The 16,499-nt window shown below is 39.1% G+C and overlaps 1 protein-coding gene across 1 annotated transcript in view; it reads left to right on the forward strand.

Annotated features, from left to right (window-relative positions):
* The window catches only part of LOC135083721 (dedicator of cytokinesis protein 1), a 107,992-nt gene that overhangs the window by 40,443 nt on the left and 51,050 nt on the right, over positions 1–16,499 (forward strand). Inside the window, exons 15-18 of the mRNA XM_063978445.1 lie at positions 7,396–7,559; positions 9,970–10,153; positions 11,597–11,727; positions 12,408–12,582. Of these exons, the coding sequence (XP_063834515.1) occupies positions 7,396–7,559; positions 9,970–10,153; positions 11,597–11,727; positions 12,408–12,582 (654 nt within the window). The remainder of the gene's footprint in view (positions 1–7,395; positions 7,560–9,969; positions 10,154–11,596; positions 11,728–12,407; positions 12,583–16,499) is intronic.

A 16,499-nucleotide genomic window follows, 5' to 3' on the forward strand; every position in this document is an offset into this window, starting at 1 on the left:
GTAGATGATATTATAAATCGCCTCCCAAGCCTCTACACAATGCCCCGATTTTTTTCCGGGGTCTCTTACCGCCCCCCTTTAAGCCTGCAGCGCCCACAAGGGGGCGTTATCGCTCACTTTGGGAAAGACTGATGTAGGTGAATACAGCGAGAACATAACCCACCACCACCCATGGTTCTTCCTGCCTCACGGCGTACGAACCGAATCTCGGGAGAGCGCGCGGGTACTTGCTCTGGGCTCCTTTCCCCGGGCGCTTTGCTTGACTCCCTACAAATTTCTCTGATCCATGTCCCTTCTCATAGTCAATTCTCCCCCTTCTGGGGCTTGACACCACAAATACGGTACTTCGCGTCGGGCTGCTATCGTTGATAAATGTCATCACTTCTTCTCATAACTTCGGCTGATTGTGTGCCAGGAGTGCGCAAACTCGCGCAGCGCGATCCAGTTACTGCGACTACTCGTGAGGTCCTGGTGGTAAACAACTTTATTTTGAATCTTATTGCCTTATCGATTGGGGAACAAAACCGCACCTGCACTCCATGTTTAAGCCATCCAAGAATCCCCACCTGACCAGATTGTCCTTACTACGGCCAACCTGCGTCCGAAGTCTATTTAAAGACTTCCAGGTAAACCAGGGGAGCTCATGTCCAGGTGGAGGACTCTCAGACATAGGGACAAAAGGGCAGGGGAGATCAGCTCTCTCGCGCCATATCCTGTCATTCATCGCAAGTCGCTAGCACGTAGAGGTTGTGTGAAGTTCCGATCGCTCTCGCAAAAGTACCCTCTTTTGAATAAAATGCCCAAATCTAAGTTACGTCGATGTGATAAGTGCCAAAACACAGTGACAAAAATCTCACCAGGACTGGAATGCAGTAAGTGTGATAAGCTGGTGCACGCTAAAGCCGAGTGCTCAGGATTGTCTAGTAAACAAATCTCGGCACTTCGTAACACTAGCAACCTAGAGTGGAAGTAACGAATGCCAACAAGATTCCCCGCCAAGGTCATCATTCATAGCTCCTGAGGACGAGGAAGACGATACCGAGAGTTCTATTCTAAAATCTGCTAACCCTACCATTGATGTGAAGAAACTTCTAAGTGACATCTCTATCGAAGTTGAACGAGCCATCAAAAAAGAGCTCCGCCAGCTGAATGAAAACTTAGAACTGTACGCGGACAAGATGTGCTACATAGAACAAGAGAACAGAGAGTTAAAAGAGAAGGTAAAGAATTTAGAAAATATAAACAAGCATCTATCAAATAATAACAAAAATCTTGAAACACGAGTTGCAGCCCTTGAGCAGAGACATAGTGAATTTGAGCAAAGTCAACTAAGTAAGCACGTAGAAATCGTAGGAATACCACCACAACAAAAAGAAAACATAAACCAGATTGTTTCAAAAATTGCACTATAGCCTGACCAGGAACATAAAAACCCTGGCATAGAGGCGCTTCAATTGCATTTGATAGTGCAACACTGAGTACAGTCGTACCTGTGTTAAATTAATAGGCTAACTTTATGTATCAGGATTCAGGATTACGGGCTAATTTGATATTTTCATGAATTAACAAAAAAATATTATTATAGGTAGTTTAAATAAATTAAATGAAAACATCAATCGAGCTAGTAGGATTTATTTTATTATTCAAATCAAATCAAATCAAATCAAATTTCTTTATTTGCGTAATTCCAGGTACATAAGTGGTCTTACATAGATTTGGTAGGTTTCACTGAAATTTGCTCAAACTAGGAAGCGTGCAAATATTAAAAAGAGTAGTAGACTTTATATCGAAAATAATACTAACATGTCATATTACATTAATCCATCAATAATCAAATTCAGAACTTGAATATTCAACTGCAATGTCTGCTCATGAACGCTACAAACTCGGTACTTCTTTCCCAATTCCATAAAATTCAACACTTAGAAAGTGACAAAAAACTTTAAAATAGGTAGTTGAAACAAACCACAGCTAATTTTCATAGTGGACTGTACTATACGATAAACATGTCAGTCAATTTGACACCCTTGTCGGAAAAATTATTCAATGAAAATATTGTCCGAACCCTTATTATTTCTCTTCGACAAATACTTGAACACATTGTGAACCACTTTTATTTCACGACTATAAAAAGATTTTAGCAATTTAATTCACAAAATCAATTGCGCACATTTAAAATAAAGTTTGTTTACACTTTGACAGCAATAGACTGACATGCAAGGTGACATGTCAATGAAGTTTTCAGTTACTGTTGCCATTAAAAGAAATTAGTACCATTAGTTTTCCGCAACATGGCGAGGGTTTTTATGTTCCTGGTCAGGCTATAAAACTGAAACTTGACACAAAACTGGTGAAATCTGCCAGCAGAATAAATACCTATAAGGGAAAAGCATCCTCCATCAAGATAGAACTTACTGACGAACAAGAACAACACCTGTGGCTCCAAAGTGCACGCACGACGAGTATCATACTCAAGGATATAACCCCAGAAATACAAGATAATACAGAAAACGATAAGATTATCATAAGACCGGCCCTAACCAACTTCAACAAAGAACTCCTCTGGCAAGCTAAGCAAAATCTCAAGGACGCAGGATTCAAATACATCTGGCAAAAGAACGGAAAAATATTGGCTAGAAAGGACGACAAGGAGAAGGTACTACATATTCGCAATACTGAAGATATAAAAAAACTAACAGGAATTGTAAAGAAAGAATAAGTATCTTATCTGGTTCCTACTCTTATTCTTAACTATTCATATTTGGCTACATATTATAAATACTAATTGCTTACAACTTCCTCTATAAATGGCCTCCAATATAAATGAACTTAAAAATGTAACAAACCTAACTACGTACTTTAACTACCTACCTAGCCCTCATCACTTAAGTATTATGCATGTAAACATACGATCCTTGTACAAGTATTTTTCAAATCTGTTGCAAAGCATTAGCAATATTAAAAATAATCTAGATGTAATAATTGTAACTGAGGCGGGTATATCAGAAAACGTAAAAAGTCTTTACGAAATCGATGGCTATACAATGTACACAAAATTAAGAAAAAATAAAAAGGGTGGGGGTATCATTATCTATGCCAGCAATAAAATAAAAATCGAATTAATAACTGATAATATCTTACACTGCGAGAGCTTAATTGCAACAATTGGGTATCAAAACAGCAAAATATTATTATACGCACTGTATAGACCACCTAACTGTAATAAAGATATATTCTTAAGCGAACTGACAAACCACTTAACTCGTTACTCCAATAACAAAGATGTAATACTTATGGGAGATATTAATATAAACATTCGAATCCATAATGGCACCAGCGATAGGTATCTCAACACACTGGCGGATCTAGGTCTACTGTGCGGGATAACTGAATACACTAGAATAGAACTATTAAATCGAAAAATTACACAAAGCTGTATTGATCACATTTTCTGTCGCATGCACACAGGGGACCTATTCACCGCCGCGCTCGACACCACACTGGCGGACCATCGCATGATCGTACTATCCTGCCTTGGAATGCAGCGAATACAGAGTGAACCCAAATTTAATACATTTGACCATAGGGTATTGTCACAAGAGTTAAATAAAATAGACTGGAAGGACGCGGAAATCATGACATCACCTAACGAAATTTATAACTATATAGAAGTTAGCCTTCAGGAATGTTATGAAAAATCAAAAATAACTAGGGTTGGTAACATTAAAAAAACAAGAGAAGAGTGGATAAATAATAAAGTAATTTCGTCATGTCTCGCCAGGGACAATCTTTTTAAGGAGTGTAAAAAAGACGTGAACAATATGGTATTAAGATTAGAGTACAATAAATTACGCAATAAAACTAATAAAATCGTTAACGATGCTAGAAATAAATATTATAACAAACTAATAACCAAAAATAAGAATAATCTTAAGCAAATGTGGAAAATATTAAATAAAATAGCTGGAAGAATAACTAAATCGGTGGATGACGTCATCAGTAGGGCTTTTGACGGTATAAGTGAAGTTATTTTATCTGACAATTTTGCTCAATCGTTTGACCGAAACGTAAAGTCCATTTTGCTAACATGTAACAGACCCTTACTAGACAAAGCACAATACTCTCGTAGGATAGACCGATCTATATACCCTAAAAAGGCAACCCGGCAAGATGTCAGTAAAATAATAAAAAACATAAACATACACAAAGCACCAGGTCATGACCAAATACGTATGATAGACATCAATCACATATTAGAAAACATTGTAGGAGTTATAACAAATCTTATTAACACTTCTATAAAAACAGGTATTTATCCAGATAGCTTAAAGAAAGGTATAGTTAGACCTATATATAAAAAAGGACCTCACAATTGCTATGACAACTATCGGCCAATAACTATATTACCATCAATTAATAAAATAGTTGAAAAATACATATGTCGACTAATTACATCGTTTTATGAAACCAATGACGTACTTAATGATCAGCAGTATGGATTCCGTAATAACAAAAGTACAACTATGCTACTATCAAAATTTACTGATGAAATCAACGAAAATCTAGGTCATAAGAAACATGTCTTAGTTGTCTTTATCGACTATAGCAAAGCTTTTGACACGTTGCGACACCACACATTGATAGACAAGCTGGACGACTCCGGAGTCAGAGGTCCCCTACTGAAATGGTGCAAGAACTACATTGAAGATAGGAAATATGTGGTAAAGGTTGGTGAAACGTGCAGCCGGCCAATTAGCATCACGGAAGGCACGGCACAGGGTTCCGTACTAGGCCCCTTAAATTATCTGACATATGTAAACGACGTTCCGGGAATCGTGACTGAGTGCTCCTTGTACCAATTTGCGGATGATACTTGCATTATATCGGCGGATCGAGATGTAGCAACTGCAGAAAGGAAATTACAGTATGATTTTACAAACTTATGTAAATGGTCACACGACATGGGTCTGGTTCTAAACGCTAGAAAAACCAAAATGATACATATACACTCCAGTCACAACAAACCAAGCAAGTACGCACGCCTACTGGTTCATAATCATAATTGCCTGCACGTTGAACAACCGGGATGCTCCTGCGAAGCCGTGGAACGGGTTAGCCAGCAGACATACCTTGGCCTAATCATTGACGATCGGTTCAACTGGGCCTGCCATATAGAAACCTTAATAAACAAACTAAGAGTTATCCTATCAAAATTCTATTACATCAAGAATAAAATACCGTATACAATTCTAAGAAACCTGTACCTATGTCTTGTGGAATCAATTATCTCGTATGGCATCACATGCTATGGACGTACATATAAAACATACCTAGACAAAATATACTCCATACAACTCAGATTTCTAAAGTTAATAGTTCCTAAAAACATTAAACGCCAATTTGCAGATAATTATCACGAACTCTTTAAACACTGTAGAATAATACCAGTACACCAAAAAGTATACTATAGCTTGCTAACAGAACAATATCATCGAGAAGAACTACGCGTGCCAATAAAACATAATAAACTAACCAGAAAAGTAAAAGATAAAAAGGTCTCAACTATATCTGCTAAAAATACCTACGGTGCAAGAACCACTCAGTATATCGTTCCGAGACTGGTTAATCTCCTGCCAACTGATATAAAAGAAAAAATAAACACTAAAAATATAAAAATTATACTTAGGAAGTTCTTTTTTAATAATAATTTATAATCAACATACCGTCGTGTTGCTAAATACCCATTAATCTACCTAATCTATAAATATTAATTGAACTACAAATAACATAACACAATGATAAAACTTACCCTTAACTACATTAATATAAATTACTAAAACTATAACAAAACTTTCCTCTGACCAAACTATGCACTTATTACACATCTTACACAGTCATACTAGTTTACTAACTAAAATAAAATAAAATAAAATATTTCTTTGGAACAAGTATAACTTGTATTACATAAACATGAAGACACCCTGTAGGTACGTTGCAAAAAAATAACTAGCGGAACGCTCGACCCGAGTCGACGTAGTATCGCGTCGTGCGACTCACCTCCAGCTGGCAAATTTATTGATACCTACCGCCTTCCTATAATATTAATTTTAATACTTATAAGCTATTGCGATGAATGTGCAATGTCACAACAAACATTTTTATGTTTAGTGATATAAGAAATGTTAGATTATAAGCCTAACCTTGTAATTAAAATAAATAAATAAATAAATAAATAAAATAAAAAATAAATGTAAAAAAAAAAAAAAAAAATCCTGCATCTCTCTTTTGACCGATCGTCATGAAGGAGAGGGGACACACTTTTTACGAAATTGCTTCGGCTTTTTAGCCTTTTTGTTCCCAATCGATGAAGCACCTGATGTCATGCCCTGAGTGCCCAAGCAACTGCACTCAGGAGGATTTGATGAGTGCTACTGACAACGCCACTCTTGTGGCGGAGTTTTGGGCTGACACTGTGTAGGTTTGTTGTCGACACGGAAAGAAGAAGAAGAATTGCCTTATCTTACGACTTACACCCCAGGTGGAGGAAGACGTGGGCGAGTACAGCGAGAACAGTTATGGTGCGTCCACACTGAGCGAATATGCTCACGCGCCAAGTCGACATCCTGCTCACCCTGCTCTTGAGTGAGCAAGATGTCGAGTTTGCCGCGCGAGTATATTCGCCCAGTGTGGACGCACCATTAACCTTGAGAGGTCCATACTTTATTTTGAACCTTATTGCCTCCTCTTACGACTGCTTCCGCCCCAGGTGGAGGAAGACGTGGGCGAGTACAGCGAGAACAGCTACGTCGTGAGGTCCTGGCAGGCCTGTTCATCTCCGCGAGTTTACATCGAAAACAAAACATGCACGATGGCCCACCTACAGGATACTATTCGACAAGGCCTCACATACGAGCGAACATTGGACTCATGCACGCGTATTCTTGTGTATGATGGAAGAAAATAAAGAAAATGGTGTACTAAATACTGTGCAGTATTTAACTGCCTAAATAATAATAAAAACACAGACTGTACTTTTTTAAGTTGCCTCAAGACACTGAGAGTTAAATAAGTAGTTAAATTATTTATTCATGATAAATCATGTATTTCCTCCGCCATTTTCCGCAGTTAGGCACTTCACGTCACATCATTTTACCGAAGTCAGCCCTATAGCTTCGGCGCAGTGCCGATCACTGACGTTTGTCAACAAAATGGTGCTTGACTCTTGAGACAGGCTAAATTACACCATATTGTTAATGACATTGAGCATACATTTTTTTAAATACCTTCGCGAAGTAAAACTTCTGTACGTAGTACTTATTATTATTCTGTGGTCCTGGTGATAAACAACTGTATTTGGAATCTTATTGCCTTATCTTACGACTGCTTCCACCCCAGGTGGAGGAAGACGTGGGCGAGTACAGCGAGAACAGCTACGGCGTGCTGGTGTTGGAGTGCTTGCTGCGCGTCATCGCGCTCGTGGCCGACCACAAATACCAGCACTTCCAGCCCGTGCTTCACGTCTACATCGCTGATAGCTTCTGCGACGCGCTGGCTTACGAGTGAGTTTATTTACATTCTAATCATCATCATCAACATTTCAGCTAGAAGACTGCCATGTTGGCGACTAGGGTTTGTACCCGGGTAATCCCGGAACCGAAAGAACCGGGAAAACCCGGGTTTTTTCGACAGCTTAAAAACCGGGTTTTAAAAATTCAAAACCCGGTTCTTTCGGTACTTTCGGGTTTTGCATATTTATCTAAAAATCTGTTATAGGTATTAGGCATGAGTCGTAACAAGAACATTGCGAACGTATAGAGAACCCAAAGATATCAGATTAGCTACTAATAAAGATTACCTACTTATTGGTTTTGTATTTTGTTTTTTTTTTATGAGATAATGTAAATATTTTAAGCATTTTTCTTACACTTTTTTTAAATCACTGGCATATTTTTGTTTGCGCTTACGCTGCGACAGGTTATAAAGAAGATTGACGAGTATAACTTGCCACTATGCTTGGCGTTCGTAGACTATGAGAAGGTCTTCAATTCGTTCGGGTCTTGGGCAGTGCTTACAGTCTCTTCAGCGGTGCCGTATTGACTATCGGTATATCGAGGTGCTGAAGTGCTTGTACAAAAACGCCACCATGTCGGTCCGAGTACAGGAGCAGAGCACGAGGACGATTCCACTGCAGTGAGGCGTTAGGCAGGGAGATGTTATATCTCCTAAACTGTTCACCACTGCATTGGAAGACGCTTTCAAACTCCTTGAATGGAAAGGATTCGGCATAAACATTAATGGCGAGTACATCACTCACCTTCGGTTTGCCCACGATACTGATTGTGGTCATGGCAGAATCGTTGTAAGATCTTGGCACAATGCTCAAAGACCTTAATCGAGTTTCCTAACAGGTAGGCCTGAGGATGAATATGGACAAAACAAAGCTTATGTCCAATGTCCATGTTGCGCCCTACCCAGTTTCGGTTGGGAGCTCAATCCTCGAGATAGTTGACGATCCAGCTAGGTAGGTCCAATTTCGAAAAGGGAGTCAATCGTCGAATCCAACTCGGCTAGGCAGCGTTCGGGAAACTACGCAACATCTTTTCATCCAAAATACCTCAGTGCCTGAGGACGAAAGGAGTGATGATTTATGGCTCGGAAACGTGGCCTCTCACTATAGGCCTTATACAGAAGCTCAAAGTTGCACAGCGTGCTATGGAGAGGGCTATGCTCGGTGTTTCTTTACGAGATCGAATCAGAAATGAGGAGATCCGTAAATGAACTAAAGTAGCGACTTTAGTTCATTTACGGATCTCCTCATTTCTATGTCAGCGGATTCAGAGGACATAACCCGACGCGGACGCAGAACTGACGGCCGATGGGGCAGGAAGGTCCTGGAATGGAGGCCGCGTACCGGAAAACGCAGCGTGGAACGTCCACCCACAAGGTGGACCGACGACATCATAAAGGTAGCAGGGAAGCGCTGGACGCAGGCCGCTACCAATCGATCAACATGGAAAGCATTGGGGGAGGTTTATGTTCAGCAGTGGACGTCCTATCCTATGGTTTAAAATGAAATGATGATGATGATGATGATATTTTTGTGTGAGAGTTGGCAACACTCCTTCTCCTTTATTTGCTTTGCATCTGACAGTCAATATATAAATAGTCAAATATATCGATAAGTTGGATGAAAAAGACTCGATTGTGGTACCTCAATTGAAAACTAATTATTTTACTTTTTTTTTATTTTTGGGAGTAGAATTTAGTAAAAATAGAAAAATATTGTAAATCATGTTTGTTGATTATTCCTAGTCTATTCAAATAAGTGTTATTTCAATAAAAAAACATAATCAAAATATTGTTTTTTTGGAACCGAAAGAACCGAAAAAACCGGGGCTCCCGGTTCTTATGACCGCCAGACCCGAAAAACCCGGTTCCTCAAACCAGAACCGATTCTGCATTCCCTATTGGCGACATCAAACCTTTTTATATGTATTTTTTACTTTTTATACTTTTTCCTTTTTCTATTGTTTTTGATACGTCTTGTTGACTTTAGATAAAAAAGTGAAAAAATACATATAAAAAAGGTTTGATGTCGCCAACAGCCACTGATGAGCATAGGCCTTCCCCAATGATTTCCACATCGCCCGGTTAGTAGCGGTCTGCATTCAGCGCCTTCCTGCTACCTTTATTAGGTCTCGATCCCTCTTGTGGTTGAATGAGTACATGCAGCTTAATCATCATCATCTTTAGTTCGTTTAGTCTCCACTGCTGCATGCACGCCCCTCATGATTTGTCCTACACTACCCATGATGACCAGACAAGTTTGGGCAGACCTGACGTTTATATTTTTGTCCTTTAGTTGCATTTTACGACATCCACGGTCAGAGTGTTTCGAAATACGGACATGTTTCAAATGCGTAGTAGTTCCTAAACAACGCATTGAAAGTATTACAATTTTATTCACAGGAACCTAATCTCCGTCATAGTATGGGTGATCAAAATGGCCGACAGTGGCGAGACAGCTCTAAAACGACTGCTGATGTGCATGAAGTGCATCGAGAGCCTGGTGCGGATCATAGTGCGCAGCAGGCAGCTGCGCAGCGCGCTGGGGGACAGCACTGCTGACGCTGACTTCGGGAGGCGCTTCGAGGTGAGTCAGCGACAGCAGACAGCAGCGAGACGCTCTGAAGAGACTGCTGATGTGATGGAGTGCAGCGAGAGCCTGGTGCGGATCATAGTGCGCAGCGCGCTGGGGGACAGCACTGCTGACGCTGACTTCGGGAGGCGCTTCGAGGTGAGTCAGCGACAGCAGACAGCAGCGAGACGCTCTGAAGAGACTGCTGATGTGATGGAGTGCAGCGAGAGCCTGGTGCGGATCATAGTGCGCAGCGCGCTGGGGGACAGCACTGCTGACGCTGACTTCGGGAGGCGCTTCGAGGTGAGTCAGCGACAGCAGACAGCAGCGAGACGCTCTGAAGAGACTGCTGATGTGATGGAGTGCAGCGAGAGCCTGGTGCGGATCATAGTGCGCAGCAGGCAGCTGCGCAGCGCGCTGGGGGACAGCACTGCTGACGCTGACTTCGGGAGGCGCTTCGAGGTGAGTCAGCGACAGCAGACAGCTGACAGAAGCGAGACAACACACGTCAGCAGACAGCAGTTATATATTGTTTCATCCACGAAGACGCGCCCCACCATTCTTCCGCTAATGTTTGTGTCATCGGTACACGCTAAATCATCCATAAATGCACACGCACACTACAATAATGCCGCTCGGATTGCTCGGATCAAACTCCCCGCACCCCGCGCGACCGAGACCAAAAACTGGTGGGGCGCGTCTTCGTGTTTGAAACGATCTAATAAGAACTCTCTATAATGTAGACGCCATGCTGAGTGCCTAAACAAAATTGAAGTTTGAAGAGAATATAAAGCTTAAAGCTTTATTGTGAATCATAGTATTCTGGACGTCAGCTGTCCGTTTACATTAAAAGGTCTTATAGAAAGAGTCCTTGTACGTTGCGCTAACTGTAGGTACAAAAGGGCTTGATTCTACTCAAATACAACTGTAGTAATTATATTGCTGTCGCGCTCGCACACTCACTGCGGCCGCCCGTCGCACAGCCGCGACAGCAATATAATTACGCGCGAGCGATAAGGATGGGTAGCTTGGGGTCATTTGACAAAATTCTACGTGCTCACAAACCGGGCTTTACCTCCTATAGGACCAATATCTAGTTAAATGATATTGGATTACAATTTGGAGTTTATTTTCCTTTGAACTTTGTTCTATTGGGAAAAGTTGCATTTGATTGAGCAGTAGAATCAATCCCTATTGTTTGAGTACCTCCAAAATCAAAAATCAAAATCAAAAATATTTATTCAGTTTAGACCACAAGTGGCACTTATGAACGTCAATAGAAAATAATAAAAAAAGAAAAGGTAGCCCTTATGGGGCACTTTACATGTCTCCTTATCTTTTGGGCCCTACCAGCGCTTCGAGACAAACATATGGCAAACCTCCTAACGAATCCTCCTGTATAATATGCCTGTAATTAAAGTCAAGTTGCTCACTCATCAATACATTATCATCCCACAGAGCCTGCTAGAAGCGCTAGTGTGGCTGATGCGGCGCGGCGAGCACGCGCTCACGTGCCAAGGCTCTGCCCTCAAGTACCTGCCCGCCGCCGTGCCACACGCTTTAGCTGTGTGCCCGCCTATTGAACTGGGGTAAGTTGATTGATACAATGCATCTTCATCATCATCATCATCATCATCATCATCATCATTTCAGCCACAGGACGTCCACTGCTGAACATAGGCCTCCCCCAATGCTTTCCATGTTGATCGATTAGCGGCCTGCGTCCTTCCCTGCTACCTTTATGATGTCGTTGGTCCACCTTATTTTCCGGTACGCGGCCTCCATTCCAGAACCTTGCTGCCCCATCGGCCGTCAGTTCTGCGTACTATGTACCCTGCCCATTGCCACTTCAGCTTGCTGATCCGTCGGGCTAAGTCAGCGACTTTAGTTCGTTTACGGATTCTTCTCATTTCTGATTCGATCTCGTAAAGAAACACCGAGCATAGCCCTCTCCATAGCACTCATTCAACTCACTGCATATTATGTAGTTGTAAATAGATGCTAGTTTGCAACAAACATTAGGGCTGGGTTGCACCATCTTACTTTGACTTATGAACAATATGTAGTGCCTTTACAGTTGTGACTTATGGGGATTCATTTTACGATTAAGTGGAGGCTCCCCACTCGTTGTTGGTTTTTGCCCCCGAGACAAAGGGCTCGAAATGTGATGCACGAGCCTATAATCATGCATTTCGACGAAAACTTCGTTAAAGCAATTTCGCGTGTAGTGTAGTCTTTAATTTTAAAGTATATCATTCTACTGTTGCAGCGCGTACATAGTGAGCGCACTAGACGCGTTACCTCTCGGCCGGCTGAGCAAGCAACGAATGCTGGCTTTATTAGAGCTCGTTAAGGGCCCACTTTGCGCCGCGCCCGCCGCCCGGGCCCTATTGCTTCCACATCTGGCGTCGACTGTACGCGCTTTGCTGAAGGAAAAGGCTGAGGTATGTCTGTTGATGTGCTAGGTTTTGAAGCCCCACTTACATGTGAGTTACTCTGTAGAATTTTTACTTATTTAGTAAGTTTGTACATCAAGGAAAATACGGCATTACCCATTTTCATAAATAGAGAACTGTAGATTCTCTATATGAGTTGCAGTGATATAAATTAAATGGGAGATTCGTCTCACGAATAACTGGAGGCAGACTGTAAAAAATTTAAGTGACTTTATTTATGTTTACTGTGCACTGCTTGTTTGCTCAGACAGGAGACCCTATTAAAAAACTAGTCAAGAAAGGACTTTCCTTTTAGATTAAAAAAGTAATGAATATGTAAGTGGGGCTGTTATGAAAGATTAGTGTTTACCCAGGTGTTTTTATTTTTATCTGTAAAATCATGAAAATTTTATTTCCAAAGTAAATACTTAAAAAGTAATTTAACACAATTAGACCAAGATTACATTAGAAGTTTAGAACTAAAAAGTAAATTCAAATTAATTGAAAGACTTGATCCCCAGTTTTGTTCTGTTGTTTTTTTTTTGCGTCGTTATGCAATACTATCAAGATCGGTTAGCATACAATTTTAATTTCAGATTATTATATTATTTTTTGGTTTATTTCCCATCAACCATTTTAGATTTATTTTAAAGTTACAAATTGCAATAATCTTTAGAAGGCAAAATACTCATAATTTTATCAATTCGTTTCTGTATTGCGATTTGTAACTTTAACTGCTGGATGAAGATCATTAGCTAGAAATTGTGTGTTTATTTTGAACCGGCGATGTCTACATGTTTTAACACTGTGTCCGTCCGTACACCATAAGTCCACGTTGTTTGTTATGTACGCACTTGGCACTCCCTGGCAATGGTATGTAAGTAATTTAACTTGGAACCCGAACTGTGAGCGAGTTTCTGGTGAGAAAGAGATTTTTAAATCACCTATTTCGGATTTCGATTTCTTTTCTAAAGGGCCGCCTAAAATAGTGAGCTAATCTGAAGTGTAAGTCTCATTTAACATGGGAACTAATTCTGTAATATAAAATACTGAAATTACATATTAAATACATAGTTGCAAATACAAACATTCTAATTTTATCGGTCAGTAATGTGATGATTCATGCATTGTATCCTTTATAGTATTATTTAATTTGTAATTAATATATTATAATTTCACCAGTATTAACTGGGGAATTACTTCTAACATCCGGAAATATATCCCTTTATGGTTTTCCTCTATTGAGGATGCACACGTATTTTGCATTTGCTGAATACTTTTCAAATCAAAAGTAACAGTATAGCAATTACGTTGTTTTGTGTGTTTATTTTCGATTGGCAAATCTCCATAAATGTATAGATTCGAAGTGAACATTAATAGCTTGGATTTTATTTATCTTAACCTTGTCAAAAACATATGAGTAATCGCCGTGGCGTTATCAAATAAACAGTGTGTAAAATGCTACTGACAGTGTTTTGTAAAGATTACATAGCGAAATTACCAGGTTGTAGTTAAATGCAACTCCTCAAAAGTTTAAAGTTCGTCGGTATATTCATCAAATGGATATATTTTTACTTTATGTAATGAATAAGGTGCATATTGTGCATAAGCTTAGTGAATTATGTGGCGGAATATTACGAATACTATCAAGATGAGTGAATTGGAAGGTCTCTTCTCACGGGAAGCTCGCTCGCGCCGCAGCTATTTGAACATGTTTGTCCCCGGCCGCCGCAGCAGCAGCGAGGTAAGCACCGCAGTACGCACGCCGATGCATGCCGCCTGCTGGCACTTGATGATAGAATTGTTTTAACGCAATCGCCATACGGGGTCTGATTAAAATTATTCAACTTTATTTGTGTCTGAGGATGTTATCGCGGAAATATTGTTTTGTTTATCGCGATTTTTTTATTATGATGTATTTAAGCATTGTTTTATTGGGTAGCAAAATATCGATGTACAAAAAAAATATTAGTTTAATTGATAAATAGCGTTCATGCTTATCAGAAAATATTCTGTTCAATTTTAATCAGACCTCAGGTGGGTCTTAATAGTGTTGCCGAACTATCGATAGTAAAACTATCGATAGTTTTCATTCGAAAAAGCCTTCTCCATCGATAGGCCTATCGATAGTATCGATACTGTCGATACTATCGATACTATCGATAGCTCAAAACGAGGCAATACTATTGAATATGTGCAATACTATCGATACTATCGATAGTATTGTTGCTCGTGAAGAATAAACTATCGATAGTATCGATACTATCGATAGTATTGTCGCTTTTGAATAAAAAGCTATCAATACTATCGATAGTATCGATACTATCGATTGTTCTAGACTATCGATAGTCTGTAAATTTGCAATAGTATTGGGTATGTTTAAATTCATTTTTACAATATTTAAAATGTTTCGCTTGAATTACGAACTAAACAAATAACTAACAATAATAATCTCACTTGTATTTAAAACTACCTGCATTAGTTAAGTACGGCAAATAAAATGTATTATGTATTGCCAATTTTGGAAACATATAATTAAATGTTATAGTTAACTATATGAAATAATTCAAGTATTCCAATAACCCTATTGTTGTGGCTATTGACTATTATACCCAAATATTGTAAACGATACTATTGTAAATTGCCAAACTATCGATAGTCTAGAACAATCGATAGTATCGATACTATCGATAGTATTGATAGTTTTTTTATTCAAAAGCGACAATACTATCGATAGTATCGATACTATCGATAGTTTATTCTTCACGAGCAACAATACTATCGATAGTATCGATTGTATTGCACATATTCAATAGTATTGCCTCGTTTTGAGCTATCGATAGTATCGATAGTATCGACAGTATCGATACTATCGATAGGCCAATCAATAGTCTTGCGATAGTTTGACTATCGATAGACTATCGATAGTCGACTATCGATCGGCAACACTAGGTCTTAATATTTTTACTGTAAATAGCCAATTATAGTGAAAATATTATTATTTATTTAATCTTTAGTGAAAGGATGGATGTGTGAGGATTTATTTTATGAATTGTTGTGACAATCATTTACTCAAAGATGCATTCCCTAATATACACCCCATTTTATCCTTAACATTCAATACATATTATCCTGTCATTTAACACATAATTATTGACAACCTATGTTGTTGTTATGAAATAATTAATCGGTGTTATACCTATGTTGCTGATTAATTATTTCATAATAATTAAAATTATCATCACACATGCATCCTGTAATAGTAAATTAACTAACATTTCAGTGGGCATTGCTTTAAAAACAGGAAAACTAATGTAAAACTAATTAGAAATTACTTCTAGATCTATTCAGCATTGTTAATTGTGTTTACAATAACGTAAATAATATAAATTATATTATTATGTCATAATTAATAACGATATTGTTTTTATTTCACATACTAAACTGGATAGTAGTGCATTAATTTTTGAACAATGCGAATGGTATCTAAGTATAAGAATCAACGTTTAGGTATTTTACTAGAATACTGAATTGAATTTTGGTACTTCGTATGTTTTTTTCGTAATAATTGGAACAATATTCTTCTTCTTTTCTTGTCGACAACAAACCTACACAGTGTCAGCTCAAAACTCCGCCACAAGAGATATTCATATAGATGACCCACGCTGAACTGTCCCACCAAACTCAATGACAGGGGGGCGCTACCATCGTTCAACATATGGTTTCCAACATGGCAAAAATCGGAACCAGCGATCCGGTATTGACGGTGGCGCCCCACTGTCAATGTCATGCATAGGACAGTTCAGTATTTTGGAACTATAATTATATTATTACTGTCTTCAATGACATAAGACAAAACTGGTGTCAAAATAAAAAACTATCAATCCATTTCATCAACTACTTGCGATACAACTTTAATTCCCGAT

This window comes from Ostrinia nubilalis, chromosome 24 (genome assembly GCF_963855985.1).
Source record: "Ostrinia nubilalis chromosome 24, ilOstNubi1.1, whole genome shotgun sequence".
In the NCBI taxonomy this organism is placed as follows: domain Eukaryota; kingdom Metazoa; phylum Arthropoda; class Insecta; order Lepidoptera; family Crambidae; genus Ostrinia; species Ostrinia nubilalis.